This window comes from Astyanax mexicanus, chromosome 21 (genome assembly GCF_023375975.1).
Source record: "Astyanax mexicanus isolate ESR-SI-001 chromosome 21, AstMex3_surface, whole genome shotgun sequence".
NCBI classification, from domain to species: domain Eukaryota; kingdom Metazoa; phylum Chordata; class Actinopteri; order Characiformes; family Acestrorhamphidae; genus Astyanax; species Astyanax mexicanus.
The window spans coordinates 2,062,422-2,078,062 of record NC_064428.1 but is presented as its reverse complement, the minus strand read 5'-3'; the positions used below and the strand labels follow the sequence as shown (position 1 = coordinate 2,078,062).

Below are 15,641 nucleotides of genomic sequence, written 5' to 3'. Positions count from 1 at the left end.
CAACAGAATATCACGCTGTATTAGCATTACAGTGATTTTCACTGTGATTTATATATCATTTGTCTGGTCTGCATTCATGTCACTAGACTGACCAATAACCACATCCCCCAGTGTGATCTAACCTCTAGTCTGTGCCCTAAAGACAATTTCCCTATCCTGGCAGTAGCAGTGTGAGCTGAAACGCTGGGTCTCATAAAACATTCAGAGCTAATTTAACTGGACCCCTGTGGGAAGGGAAGCATTTAAACGCATTTTCCTGTTTTTGTGTCTCTTTTTCTCCTCCTACCATTTTTTCCACTACTAGATATGCCTTAAAACCCTTTTTTTTTTACTTAAGAGTTTACTCTTTCTCACTCGCAGTGCATTAAACGAACTGAGAAATGCTGAAACAAGGCTTCAAAATGAATAGGAAATGCATCAGCAAACCTGTTAATACAGAAAGAAAATAAATTTCATGATGCAACTAAAATATGAATACATGATTGTGCCGTATGTCCAATTTTTGTGGACCTTTTTTAACAAATGCATTCATTTACTTTAAGTTTTACCTATTGCTGAGTATTGGCACCATAACTAATGCCAGGTATAGGACACAGGAGAATAGAATAGAATAACCCTATAGCATTGAGAGGTGGAGCAGTGGAACTGAAATAATGGTGCTCCATCCTCAGTTGGTGTTTAGATGAAGTTCTGATGACCCAACATCCTGAACTCACTAATGCTTGTGTAGCTGAATGCAATCAGTTCCCTACAGCAATGCCTTACAATCTAGTAGAACACATTCCCTGGACAGTAGATACATGTAGTCAATACAAATACATAAGGCAAAAAAGTAAACACAATGAACAAAGACAAGGAAAAGCTCTGCAGATACACAGTCATGCTGTACAAACCTCACTTGAACTTGTACGTTAAAACATTTAGTACTAAGAAGGGCGGCGAGGGCAAATAAATAGCAGAATGACAGCTGATTGGTTAAGAGCATGCTTGGTCAGTGTAGTGCTCCATTATGATATACCTACATAGTGAGACCTTTTTAAATGTAATGTAATTGACTGTGTGAAACCAGGATGTGTATAAAAAAATACTAGAGACCCAGACTAAAAGAGTAAAAGTACAAGCGCTCTATCATAAAAAAGTTGTGAGTAGAAGTTAAAGTGTTCTTTAAGCATCACATTTAAGTAGAAGTACTAAAGTATTAAAACATTTTTGTACTTAAAAGTAATATTCTAAAATGTACTACTAAAGTACTGAGAGTAAAAATACAGTACTGTCTTATGTGATCAGTGTTTTTTTAGACAATCCTGAATACTGGTAGCCTTTTAGCCTTATTGGCCAATCCCAGATATTAACAGAGGGTGGGTCTGGGTGCCACATTAATCTTTCCAAGCAAACCTGTTGATACATCATTAGATACTGCGAGTTTCTGTACAGAACAGAACTTAAGTTAACTTTGCTAGTTTTGCTGTGTTCAGACAGTCACTGTACTGAGCTATGTGCTGTACTCTTGACAGGGGTACCCAGTCAGTAGTGTTAAATTGTTTTTACTTTGCTTCCCCCATTGACAAGTAAGTTTGACCAATTTGTTTGACACAAGTGGCAACATTCATACTGCACACAGAGCATGGATGACAACACTGGTTTTAAAGGGGTTCTGCAGCCATGTGTGAAGGTCCACATTACCATCAAGAGGCTGAATAAAGAACTGCAGCATTCTGACCTCACGCAATGCTGGAGCAACTTGCCAAATATGGGTCAAAATCTACACACAGCCAATCAATCTCATCTCCTATCATTTTTATTTTTTATAACTGCTCATTTAATACTTAATATTGATAAAGTTTGCATCAAATAAATTAGAGATTTCCCCCAAAGAGGAAAAAAAAGGTCATTCTAACTCCAAGTATTGCAAGTTTCTAGAATCATTACCTCCATTTGTTTTTGCGCCTGCTGCAACTGAAGCAAGAGGCACTGCTTGTCTTGAAGTAGGTCAGCCACAGTCTTAGGCGGGTCAGTGTTCTGACCTGGCAACAGTGCCAGGTTTTCTCGCTGCAACTCTTTTAGGCTATGCTGAGACTTATTCTCCGAGGACTTCAAGACAGACACTGCCGAATCATATTTGTCCAAAAGGTGCTACAAGAGAAATCATTTCAAACAAGAATGATTATCATTAAAGTGAATTTACAGCATGTGTCAATTAAATTAAGAAAAATAAAGCAAATAACAGTAGGCCTTACTTGATTGAAAGCTTTCTGACGATCAGCCAATGCTGTACGACGAACAAGCTCTCGCTCAAAAAACTGCACCACGGCTGCCTCGTCCGCACGTCTGGCCAGCGCTCTGCTCTGCTCATGGGCACTGATCTGTGCCTGATGTTCCTCAGAGAGAGTGACTGCATGCTTGGCTATACCATCTTCCAGGAACTCCAGAATGCTGTCCATATCCTATCACGGGTGGAGAGAGACATTTTCTTATTGTATCTTGTACGAAGAGACTTTTTACAAATCACAACTGAGATAATATTGACAGCTTTTCATTTTATTAAATCTGTACACTCAAAAAATGTACAAAATTAAACTGTTTATTTTGCTTTACTTTTTTAAATAATTTTCAAACTAATACAAAAAAGCAACTTAAAAATATTTACCAAACACTGAGCATCAAACAAAGACCAACATGCCACTATTTGTAATATTGGATTTATTCAGCTTATTTACAAAAAAAAAAAAAAAAAAAGTGTGTATGGATCTATATGCTGTATACTGTCTATATACTAATCTTACATTTTTGACCATGTTTAAATATCTGTGATATGAGTATTAAACCCTTTTGAAATATTTCAATTTACGCTACTCACAAAATCTGCTACCAATTACATTTTTATTGTTAATATGAATATCGTAATTATACTGTATTGACACAAGCAGGCAAAAGGAAGTGAGTTTGACAGTGTATTGACATATTGGAGGAAACTTGTGGATGAAAGTTGCAGATTGGTCGATTGCTTACCAGCCACACATTAAACAGTGTGACAGTGTAAGCTGCCACAAACACATTTACACAGATAAACTAACCATTCGAATCAATAATAAGGTCTCTGACTGAAGCACAAAACTACACTGAGTGGGGCGAAGCAGGGCAGAGTGTTTTCAGCCAATCAGTGAGGGCCTGAATGAAACTTGCGAAATGCAAGATCAAACAACATGCTTACTTTAATTCAAATAAAATGTTGCCCGGTCAGATCAGAGACAATAAAATCAATGATCATGAAAATTTCTAGTATTATTAAAGGATATTGTAGACAATTCTGAACACTCAAGCAATATGAATACTACACTCACTTGCAGACACTGCTTGCGTTTTCCCAACAACTCCAAAAGTCGCTGGTCCCAAATCTCCTGCAAATCTTCTCGCACCATCTGGACGGAACGTGAGGGAGCTTGAGTTTGCCGGATAAGCACATCTTGCAGTCTTCTCTCCTCAAAGGACGCGACGTCTCGATGGATTTGAGCCATGAAGTGAGCCTTGTGGCGCTGGGCTATTGTCTTTAAGGTCACCTAAAGAGAGGGAGGGTTTGGTTGGTCTGTCAAATTTGTTCAAATTCTTATTATTATCTTCATTTCCTACAATTATGATATAGATCTTTCAGTGAGTGCATTACAGAGGATTACTCTCTATCTTCATGTTTTAAACATGGTGTGTGCAGATCAGCAATCAGGTTTGTGTTAAAAAAAATAAAATCATGCTAATGATGATGACCCTTACCCCAGTTTTCCCAAGAACGCTGTGAAGCTGATTCGTTTTGGAAGTAAGACTAGAACATACAGCTCTCTGGGACTTTGGAAGGACTGCAACCAGCTGGTGCAACAAGGGCCATTCTTTTCTAATGTCATCTGCAAGAGGATCTACTGGCGTTGGACGATCAATGACTCGCTGAAGCTTCATGAATGCAGCCTTTGTTGGGGAAAACCAAGAAAAAAACAAAACAGAAATAAAGAAGATGCATGCATGCATGAAAACACCAATATCAAAGCTGGAAAACACTGCTTCTCATTACAGTTAACCCAACAGAAAGATTAGATTAATTTAAAAGATCAAATTGAAGTACCTTTAGCTTTTCATTAGAAGTCTCCATCTCAGAAACCAACATTAGCGTTTTTCGTTTGGAGGCAACATCTGTCTGAGCATTAGCTTCTTGAAGAGACTGGGGGAAAAAACAAATGAATAAGGAATAAGTAAAAAAAAAAAACACTTAAAAAAGTTCAACATCAAAAGTTGAGCACCCAAAATTATTTATCCCAAATAATATATGTGTATATATGTGTGTGTGTATAAATAATAGTAATAATAAAAAATATATAGTTATTATATTAGTTATAATATTTGTAAGTAGTTACAAGGGGAAGGGGCAAAATCCTCCCCCTAAAAATTGGGACAAGACCTTCAAGCAGTTAATACAGATATATAGCAGTGGTGCTGCTGGTTAACTAGTTAACTTTAGGGCATCATTCATCTTCAGAAAGGGGGCAGCAGATGGTGCAGCAATTTATTACTACTGGGCATTCTTTAATTCCTCTGTGATGGGGAGCTAAAATAAGCTTTTATTAACTTTATAATTTTTTCGTTCTTCCTTAAATGCTGCAGCATTTGCCGTCTGTTGCACCATTTAAGGTGGAATAGGAAAGTTATCTAGAAGAGAATGGCCATAAAACATTGAAACTACACTGTGAAACTATGGTAACATAGTTGTAATTTGTGCTGCATCTTGCCAATGATTCTTATAGCCCTGTGTTAGGAGTGTGCCTCTGAAAAATCTCACCGTACCCCAAGCGTAAATACACAAACATGAAACCAAACATTTAAATTTGTTTGGTTCTTGTTTCAGAAAAAATACAATCATATTGGTGCATCAAAAAAAATAAATATAATCCCAACCTGGCTCAAAGTATTGACTTCAGTTTCAAGCTGCAGTTTCTGCTTCTCTAGACCTTGTACTTTCTCCTCAATGTGTGCCAGCTAGGGAAAAAAATAAAAATACTTTAGCCAAACATCACACAAAAAATACCAAAAACTGATTCCGCAACAAATTAAACAAATTCAAGAAATGAGATTTGAAAGTTACCTTCTCCACTTTCTCCTGCAGCTCCTGACTGAGCTGGCTGCGCTCCTCTCTGACCCCATTGAGAACCTCCAGGAGCTGTTCTGCATGCGTCTTTTCATTCAGGAGCTGGTCTTTGATGCCACCAAGACTTTCAAGCTCTTCAGCCAACTGCTGTCTCTGTAGGGGACCACATTTTAAGAAGTGAGAAAGGGTGTCCAACCTTACAAGATGACACAATCTGTGTTTCCAATATTGGAGTAAAATGAATATTATTGGGCAGATATAATCTGCCTTTGCTTGATTGTCCAAGAAAAAAAAAAAAAAAGTCTTGTCAAGTACGTAACTTTTGAACGTATGCATCACGCATTGATGCTAAAACCACACCCCCCCCCACACACACACAACCCCACACACACACACACACACACACCCCACACACACACCCCCCACACACACACACACACCCCCCACACACACACACACACCCCCCACACACACACACACCACCCCCCCCCCACACACACACACCACCCCACACACCCCCCCCCCCCCCACCCCCCCCCCACACCCCCACACACACACCCCACACACACACCCCCTCCACACACACACAACCCCACACACACACACACACACACCCCACACACACACCCCCCCCACACACACACACACACCCCCCCCACACACACACCACCCCACACCCCCCCCCCACACCCCCCCCACACCCCCACACACACCCCCCAGATAATGCTTCTTACCTTTCCTTCACTCTCCTTAAGCATTTCATCAAGTGTCTCTTTCTCCTTCTCAAGAGAGGTAATGCGTGTCTGAAGACTCTGCAGCTCTGTGTTGAGATCCTGAGTCTCAGAGGATTTCTCTGATAGAAGTTGGTCATTCAGGCCTCGCAGAGACAGAAGATCTTCACTCAACTGGTTTAGCTAAAAGGAAAAATAAAGGAATGAAGCAGTCAGGCACACAGGAATACTAATGAATCAGTGATGAGGTGGCAAAAAACAAACTGAACAGAACTTACCTGTTGTCTGAGTTGAGACTCCTTTTCTGTACTCTGGGTCATTAACTCTGCATTCTCTTTTTGCTGCTGTTTCAGCTCCTCTTTAGTGGAGTGAAGCAGGTCCTGGTAGGTTTTTGACTGAGAAAAAAACAAAACTTTTTTTTAGTTTGCCATCTGAATCTTAGTGACAAGTCATCAGCAGGTCAATTGGAAGGGTTGCATCGAAAGTAAAATGTCTTTAATTTGGTATTTTCTCAAAACCTTCTACCACTGAATTATTTAAATACACAAAAAACATTCTGGTACAATTTACTCCACACCACCAATAAATAGGTTTGCTGGTTTTACAAAAAGTGCCTCAACTCCACACTGGCTGTGATGGGATTAATATTTTTAGTTGGCAAAAATTCAGTGCATCCCCATGAATTCTTCAAAAATGAACAATCACACAAACTTTTACCATTTCGGCTGCTTCCTGAAGATCTTTTCTGAGCACTGTTCTCTCGTTCCTCAAAGACTCCACTTCCTCTTTGAGGACCTGCATCTAAACAACAGTAAAACATTTAAGTCCACCAAGTCCAAAAAGTAACACTCTAATGTGTTATTTGCACAAATAACACAGAAACAAACTGCCATGCTGTTTCTAGCACTGTCAGCTCCTATTTGACTAGACGTGTCTGGCTCTGGCAAGGTGGGTGAGGCCCACATAAGTTTTTACTTATGTTTCACTACACAAAGTCCATTTTTCACACCGGATTTCTTCTTTGTAAAGAGCGCAAATAATTTATAAAACAATTTTGGATGATCAAATTGGAATTAGCTGGTTTGTCAAGTGGCCAGTTTTCAAAATTGCTAAATTGTAATTTTGTATGGCCTACATTTCAAATATTCAACCATTTTTATATGTTTATATAAATAAAAAACAGAACATTTATTAACAACTCTGGGGGGGGGGGAGAGGTATTTTTGCTACATCAGCAATAAGTGTTAAAAATGGCCAATAATCACTAGCAAAGTCATAAAACAAAAGAGAAGAAAAAAAAAAAAATCAACTGACCTGTTGAAGCTGAGCTTCCTGCGCATCTCCGGGGCTCAGCTGTTCTGAGCCTTGTCGTTTCTGTTGTTTTAACTCGCTCTGGACTTGGATGAGCTAAAAAGAAAATTATTTTAATAAAACTGGCCCTGAACAGCAACATTTACAACACAATGGAGTTAAAATAAATGGAATATTGTTCCAGTCCAGTAGTAAGGTAAACACTCCTACCTCTCGTACTCCTTGCAGCAGTTCCTGAAATTGACCTCCTTCCTCGTTCACATTAAAGGATGAGCCAGAGTCATTGGAAGCGATGCTGCATGAGGCATCCTTCATTAACAAACGGGCTTTATCAGCAGCCTGAAGCTGCTTCAACTCTTGTATCTAAACAGCACAAAGAAAACATCAATCACCTGACTGAATCTGCTTATTTAGCAAAACATGCAAGAAACACAAAATTACTAGTGAAAGTGTTTGTCGTCCCTTACCATTTCATCCTTTTCTTCCAATTCAACCTTAAGCTTGCTCTTTTCCTCTCGGAGCCCCTGCAGCACTTCTAGGAGCTGGTCCCGCTCTTCAGTTAGAGACAGAACATTTGCATGAAGGCTCTCCAGCTCCATGTTAGTCAAGTTGCTTTCAGCCTTTTCTGCCAGAAGACAGTCCTTTTCAGCAGTAACACACTGCATGTCTTCTCTTAGCTGTGTCATCTGCAGTAATGAGAGATTAACAATCTGATTAGTTGCACTTTTGTAATAACTTCACTTGTGCAAATTAAGGACAGTGTTCATTTTGATCAATGATTTAGATTTAGTTTTAGTTCTAGTCTTTTGGCTAAATTGTATGCATGTCTCACATTTTAGTCACAGTTATTAGATTTCGTCCATAGATGACAAAAACTAGACATTTTAGCAGTTTTAGTTAAAGGTCATCTTCCGTCGTTTTTTCTTTCATTTTAAAATGTCTAGTTGTGGTCTCTAGTATGAATGAATGACATGTGAGCCGTTTTTGTAAAAAAAAAGTGCTCAGGTGTCTCTGTATAGCTCTTTTTTAATGGACTGTTTTAGTGGTGTGTCCAAAATGACCGGATTCCAGCTTTGCTCATGAATATTCATACATGCAAACAGCATGCAATTATCTCTCCTCTGATTGGCTAGGAGCACTGCGACGCCCCTCCGCCGCTCTGCCGCTCACTGCCTCCCACCTCCTGACTGATCAGCTCCGCCTCTGGGTGTTTCTCGAGCCAAGGTGGGCTGTACTGTGAGTTTCTGCCTATGTAGGCAGAAAGATAATTCAAAATTCACCCGTTTTTCGGAGGGGGGGAGGGGGGATTTCTTTGCTTAGCTCCTGCAGACAATGGGGGCTGCAAAACAGTTTAATGTGCAGGTGTACACATTCAACTCGGAGAGACCTACTGTATTCCACAAAAAACAAGGAAAATCGGATTTTCGCGGAAGGTGAGCTTTAAATATATTTCTAAAATATTTATTTTGTCATGCATCTCTTTATGGTTGTACTATTTTATATTTGAACAGTAGGTTTTGTGATTTATTGCTATTATTTTCTTTTTCAGTATTATGGATTGATCTGCATATTGCAATGTGTCTGCTTATCAAAGTACACAGAAACATCACCCTCACTGAAGCAAAGCTAAGTAAACAAAACTGTAATTCATAAAAACATTTTCTTTTTAAAGTCGCTGGATGTTAATCTACAGATTTCACTACTGAAAACGGTTTATTTTGGAAAAGCACTTCTGTTTATTTACAGTAAGCTTAGATTTCCAGATTTCCACTAAGACTGAGTGCAGCAGCAGCAGCATTAGCACTAGTGGCTTGTTTTAACATGGTAAACGTGCACTCTACAGTCTGATCTACTCACATCTGAACTGCAAAAGAGCTAGCGCTGAGCGGCAAATGCTAATGCTGCTGGAGAACTAAACTGAAACATCTGTTATAATGCTGTTTTTTTTTAGCGGAGTGGCTTTACTTCTCCCTACAACCTGACTGGTAAAATTTATACATAAGGGGCACCAGATAAAAAAAAAATATATATATATATATATATATATATATATATATATATATATATATATTAAATTAATAAATAAAAATACATGAAATAATTAGAATGTAGGCTCCACTAAACACAGTTTACAGTGCAAAAAAAAAAAAAAAAAAAAAAAAAAAAGATCAATTAAATTATACCATGTCATTGCTCTCTTCCAGGTCTCTCTTCAGCTGGTTATGCTCTTCACGGAGAGCCTGAAGAATCTCCTGGAGCTGGCTTCTCTCCTCAGTTATTGATTTAACAGCTTCACGGAGGATCTGCAGCTCCTCGGGATTATGAGGAGCTTCCTGCACCTCCTCAGACAGAAGCTGTTCTCTTTCATGACGAAGAGATTCAAGGGCCTCACCCAACTGCACAGCCTGCACAGAGCACAAATGTATTATAATCTGAATCAGCAGTAAAAACGGAAAAAAAAGTCAATAGAAAAGGCTTATCAGTAATGATTAATATCTGATCCATTTTATCTAGAAAAACATAGATGTCTCCCTTTAGCTACAGACTTATTTAATGTCATATTGGATAAGACATTTATTCACCAAGTAATACAAACTTAATATGTAAATGTTAAAAGTAACAAACTGATGTATTGGCCCACATGCAGGTCCATGCATTTTAAAAAGAAACTTACTTTCAGGTTGGCCTCTTCCAGAGAAGTAAGCAATCTGTTCTTTTCCACAGAGAAGTCCTCCAGCTCTGCCTGGGCCTTCGCAAGCTTCTCAGAGTTTTCTGTCTGCTGCTCACTCAGCTGAGCTTCCTTAAGCTGGGAATCTACTAGTTCACTCTCCATTTTGAGAAGATCCTCTCTGGTCTTTTCAATCTCTTCCTTCAGGCTGTTCATTTCTTCACTCAGGGTCGTCTTAGTGGTGAGCAAACAATCCCTCTCGCCTTGCACAGCTTGGAGTGCTGCTGTGAGCTCATCCAACTGCAAATTTACAATCAACAATAGCAAAAGGGTCAACTTTCGCTAAACTGCACGCTATATGCTAAGATTGGCAATTTCACACTATCTGGTGCTTAGCCTTTAATAATATTTTGTGACAAACACCTAAATACAGCCCAATGGTTAAAAAGCATTTTTCCCCACACAAATTCAAGAAATACAGCTTAAAAGACTTATTTGGAAACGTCTGCCGTCTTTGGAGCCTGTCACACACGTACGTCATACGTGACGTAGATGGTAGAAAACAACCCAAGAAGCTGAAGCAGATGAACTGAATGCAACACAGATTATGGCGAGCTGGAGTTGTGCCAGACTCGCAAGATGTCTGGATCTTAAAACTGACTCTTTTCCAACAATTTGTAAAAAGATTAACTAGAGGTGTTTAAGAGCCTCGGTTGTCATAGAAGTAAACAGGATGAGTGCATTAATAAGCCTTGCAAGTTAGCAATATAGCTAACTACACACCGTGCTCCATTTCTAATGTTATTAATTATTATTATTATTATTATTAGGGGTTCGAGCACGTAGTGCTAGAAACCCTATTGTAATTGTTCTGATTATTATTAGGGGTTCGAGCACGTAGTGCTAGAAACCCTATTGTAATTGTTCTGATTATTATTATTATTATTATTATTATTATAGTTCTTATTCTTTTTCTGCCATAGAAGTGATTGGGCAGAAGAAACCGTAAGGCCTACAGGGCTGAGACTTGGTCATATGGTAGTACTTCTCACCGCTACTCAGATTCAAAAGATGAGCCCGATCGGCCTCAAGGGGGCGCTATGGCGAAGGTCAACGCGTTTGGCCCCGTAACTCCTACGCCCTGATAGCTAGAGCAAAAATTCTTGCATGATATGATTCCTTGGTTAATGGCAAATCAAAAAGGTCAATAGAACCACTAAGCTCCGCCCACTTAGATTTTTTGCTATTTAGCATAATATGCAAAACCTACTTTTGAGAACTTGTCCTAGGGTCATTGACCAATCCTGTCATATTTGGTGTCAAACAACTCAGCAGAGACCCGACCTCAATAATTATCGAAAAAATTGTGAAATTTGTAAACAATATGGCCGCCATATGCAAATTAATCTTACCGTGGCACACCCAAATTTACTCTAACAGCTGTAACTTTTGAATGCTTAAACCTACACTAATGCCACTTTACAACTTTGATGCCAACATGATTCTGAGGTACCCCGTCAATCTGTGTAGACATACGCCTCCAGGGGGCGGAGCCAAAGCTAAAAATCTGTTTCTCAGGAACCGTACAAGCTATGAAGCTCTCCTTTGACATGTATCATCTATGGCCTATGTCCTAATGTTTAACAGAAGGAAAATTTGATATGCAAATTTTTGCGATCGTTATTAGCCAATCAGATTCCAGCAAGCTTTTGACATGCTAAACAATGACCAATCAGGACGATACTTATACCCTACATGTATCTCAGGGCCTTCTATCATCCATTAAAATATGGCGTTGATTGGCCTCAAGGGGGCGCTATAGCAGAAAATCAGTTATATCTAAAGGTACCAGTGGCCTAGGCTTGTTAGTCTTTTTTAATTGTATACTTTGCTGTATCCTTTACAACTTTGTAATTACATGTGTTTACCAAAAATGCAAAGATTTTCATCAGTGGCCAAAAGAGTAAAAATTGCTCTTTTCGAACTTGTCTTTAAGTCCTCAATCAATCAAAACAAATTTGGTCTTGATGCAATCTTGAGACCCTGTAGGTAAATAATTATCAAAAAAATCTTGACATTTTAACTATTTGAGGCCCATAAACCTTGATCAAACATGTACGTGAAAGCCTTTTCAGAGTTATTTGGCCAAAACTCTGTCAAAGTTTAAAACATGCCAAAACTGTTGAAGCTACTAATTAACAATGACATTTGAAGTACATGTGCCAAGTATGAGCCAAATAAGTCTTCAGTAGGCTCTACAGTGAAAAAATAACTATTTTCAATTTATTCTATTTATCGCTATTTTCCAACCTAAATGGACAGAAGACAGGAACCTTTCACCCTATCAACAGACAAATTTATACACATATATAGACTGATAATCTGAGCTTGATTGCAAATTTTCAGCCAAATCGGACATGTTTTGCCTCTACAACGGCTGGAAAACTACAGCGATTTTGTAGGCCTCAAGCCTGTATTATCGCTTTTTTCAAATCTAAATGGACAGAAGTCAGGAACCTTTGACCCTATTGACACAGAAATTGACATACATATATAGACTGATATTGTGATCCTGACTGCAAATTTTGAGCCAAATCAGATATTTTTTGCCTCTAATATGGCCAAAGAGCAACAGCCATTTTGTAGGCCATAAGCCTGTATTATCACTTTTTTCAAACCTAAATGGTCAGAAGTCAGGAACCTTTGACCCTATCAACACACAAATTTACATACATGTATATACAGACCACTTGATCATGAGTACCAATTTGGAGCTCAATCGGACTTTTCTTCTCTTTTTAATAAATAGAAACACACTGATAGGGAATGTTCTGTCTTTCTGATAGAGTGATAGATTTCCAGCAGGTTATATGTGGTCTCTTGCTGCGCTCTGGTGGTCATTTGGTGAAACAGCTACAGGTGAATTATTCTAAATTAAAGCTCTGCTGAACTTATTCAATCTTGCTTGTCTTGCTTAATTGAACATATTTATCCTTCTTGTTCATGCTGGTCAGCCGCCAGGGTCATTCTTGTTTATGCTCCACCCACTTAATTTTTTTTTAAATTTGCATAATATGCAAAACCTACTTTTGAGATCTTGTCCTTGGATCCTTGACCAATCATGACATGTTTGGTGTCAAACAGTTCAGCAGAGCTTACTCCTCAATAATTATTAAAAAAAGCTTTACATTTATAAACAATATGGCCGCCATATGCAAATGAGTTCTACCATGGTGCAGTAAAATGTCTTTAACACTTATAACTTTTGAATGCTTAACCTGACACTAATACCACTTCAGTCCTTTGATCATTACATGATTCTCAGATACCCTGTCAGTTTAAGTAGACATACACCCCCCCAGGGGGCAGGGCCAATGCTCGATAGCTGTTTCTCTAGAACCATACAAGCTATCAAGGTCATCCTAGCCAATTATCATCTATGGCCCATGCACTAATGGTACACCAAATGAAAATTTGATATGGACACTTTTGTGGTCACTATTAGCCAATCACATTCCAGCAAGCTTTTAACAGGCGGAATGTTAATCAGGTCAAAACTTATATACTATATACGGGTTATTTATATGCCCTTTTTATGCCTTGTATTTTTTCAATTTAAGAACTGAATTTGTTTCACCAAATGCCCAGTAGAGTGCAGTAAGACACCACATAAAACCTGATGAACACTACAGCTCAATTTATCAATGCTTTTCAACTAGTTTACTCACACCACTCATCTAGCATTGCCATTATGGTCTTTATGGTCACGCTGGTCACCCAGCTTGGTTATGCTGGCCATCCAGCTTGGTCATGCTGGCCATTCACATTGGTCATTATGGTTCTGCTGGTCATTCAGCTTTGTCCTCATAGTAATGGTGGTCTTCCAGCTTGGTCATACTGGCCAACCACCTTTGCCATGCTGGTCATCCAGTTTGGTCATTATGGTCTTCCAGCTTGGTCAATATGGTCAACAAGTTTGTCATCCAGATTAGTCATGCTGGTAATCTAGCTTGGTCTTCACGGTCATGCTGGTCATCCTCATCCAGTTTGGCGATGCCGGTCAACCGGCAACATGTTTTAAGCCTAACTGGCCTCCAGGGGTCTCTTTGCCTGTAACGCTCGAACCCCGTAAATCGCCGCTTGCGGCTATATTTATTATTATTATTATTATTAGGGGTTCGAGCACGTAGTGCTAGAAACCCTATTGTAATTGTTCTGATTATTATTATTATTAGGGGTTCGAGCACGTAGTGCTAGAAACCCTATTGTAATTGTTCTGATTATTAGGGGTTCGAGCACGTAGTGCTAGAAACCCTATTGTAATTGTTCTGATTATTATTATTATTATTATTATTATAGTTCTTATTCTTTTTCTGCCATAGAAGTGATTGGGCAGAAGAAACCGTAAGGCCTACAGGGCTGAGACTTGGTCATATGGTAGTACTTCTCACCGCTACTCAGATTCAAAACATGAGCCCGATCGGCCTCAAGGGGGCGCTATGGCGAAGGTCAACGCGTTTGGCCTCGTAACTCCTACACCCTGATAGCTAGAGCAAAAATTCTTGCATTGTATGATTCCTTGGTTAATGGCAAATCAAAAAGGTCAATAGAACCACTAAGCTCCGCCCACTTAGATTTTTTGCTATTTAGCATAATATGCAAAACCTACTTTTGAGAACTTGTCCTAGGGTCATTGACCAATCCTGTCATTTTTGGTGTCAAACAACTCAGCAGAGTCCCAACCTCAATAATTATCGAAAAAATTGTGAAATTTGTAAACAATATGGCCGCCATATGCACATTAATCTTACCGTGGCACACCCAAATTTACTCTAACAGCTGTAACTTTTGAATGCTTAAACCTACACTAATGCCACTTTACAACTTTGATGCCAACATGATTCTGAGGTAGCCCGTCAATCTGTGTAGACATACGCCCCCAGGGGGCGGAGCCAAAGCTAAAAATCTGTTTCTCAGGAACCGTACAAGCTATGAAGCTCTCCTTTGACATGTATCATCTATGGCCTATGTCCTAATGTTTTACAGAAGGAAAATTTGATATGCAAATTTTTGCGATCGTTATTAGCCAATCAGTTTCCAGCAAGCTTTTGACATGCTAAACAATGACCAATCAGGACGATACTTATACCCTACATGTATCTCAGGGCCTTCTATCATCCATTAAAATATGGCGTTGATTGGCCTCAAGGGGGCGCTATAGCAGAAAATCAGTTATATCTAAAGGTACAAGTGGCCTAGGCTTGTTATTCTTTTTTAGTTGTATACTTTGCTGTAGCCTTTACAACTTTGTAATTACATGTGTTTACCAAAAATGCAAAGATTTTCATCAGTGGCCAAAAGAGTAAAAATTGCTCTTTTCGAACTTGTCTTTAAGTCCTTAATCAATCAAAACAAATTTGGTCTTGATGCAATCTTGAGACCCTGTAGGTAAATAATTATCAAAAAAATCTTGACATTTTAACTAATTGAGGCCCATAAACCTTGATCAAACATGTACGTGAAAGCCTTTTCAGAGTTATTTGGCCAAAACTCTGTCAAAGTTTAAAACATGCCAAAACTGTTGAAGCTACTAATTAACAATGACATTTGAAGCACATGTGCCAAGTATGAGCCAAATAAGTCGTCAGTAGGCTCTACAGTGAAACAATAACTATTTTCAATTTATTCTATTTATCGCTATTTTCCAACCTAAATGGACAGAAGACAGGAACCTTTCACCCTATCAACACACAAATTTATACACATATATAGACTGATACTCTGATCTTGATTGCAAATTTTCAGC

General features: G+C 38.9%; 2 protein-coding genes across 6 annotated transcripts in view; one reads left to right on the top strand and one right to left on the bottom strand.

Annotated features, from left to right (window-relative positions):
* LOC111194578 (protein diaphanous homolog 1-like) overlaps positions 1-15,641 on the top strand; it is a 275,332-nt gene that overhangs the window by 162,219 nt on the left and 97,472 nt on the right. The window lies entirely within an intron of this gene.
* The window catches only part of LOC125785703 (centromere-associated protein E-like), an 84,777-nt gene that overhangs the window by 19,289 nt on the left and 49,847 nt on the right, over positions 1-15,641 (bottom strand). For 3 of the 5 annotated variants that reach the window (XM_049469766.1, XM_049469764.1, XM_049469763.1), the window contains exons 31-45: positions 9,842-10,135; positions 9,351-9,572; positions 7,635-7,853; positions 7,378-7,530; positions 7,171-7,263; positions 6,574-6,657; positions 6,135-6,251; positions 5,860-6,039; positions 5,123-5,278; positions 4,936-5,016; positions 4,109-4,204; positions 3,766-3,954; positions 3,342-3,557; positions 2,238-2,444; positions 1,930-2,133 (exon numbers count right to left, since the gene is read on the bottom strand). In XM_049469766.1, the coding sequence (XP_049325723.1) occupies positions 1,930-2,133; positions 2,238-2,444; positions 3,342-3,557; positions 3,766-3,954; positions 4,109-4,204; positions 4,936-5,016; positions 5,123-5,278; positions 5,860-6,039; positions 6,135-6,251; positions 6,574-6,657; positions 7,171-7,263; positions 7,378-7,530; positions 7,635-7,853; positions 9,351-9,572; positions 9,842-10,135 (2,511 nt within the window). The remainder of the gene's footprint in view (positions 1-1,929; positions 2,134-2,237; positions 2,445-3,341; positions 3,558-3,765; positions 3,955-4,108; positions 4,205-4,935; positions 5,017-5,122; positions 5,279-5,859; positions 6,040-6,134; positions 6,252-6,573; positions 6,658-7,170; positions 7,264-7,377; positions 7,531-7,634; positions 7,854-9,350; positions 9,573-9,841; positions 10,136-15,641) is intronic. The other 2 variants (XM_049469765.1, XM_049469767.1) reach the window with 2 other exon arrangements.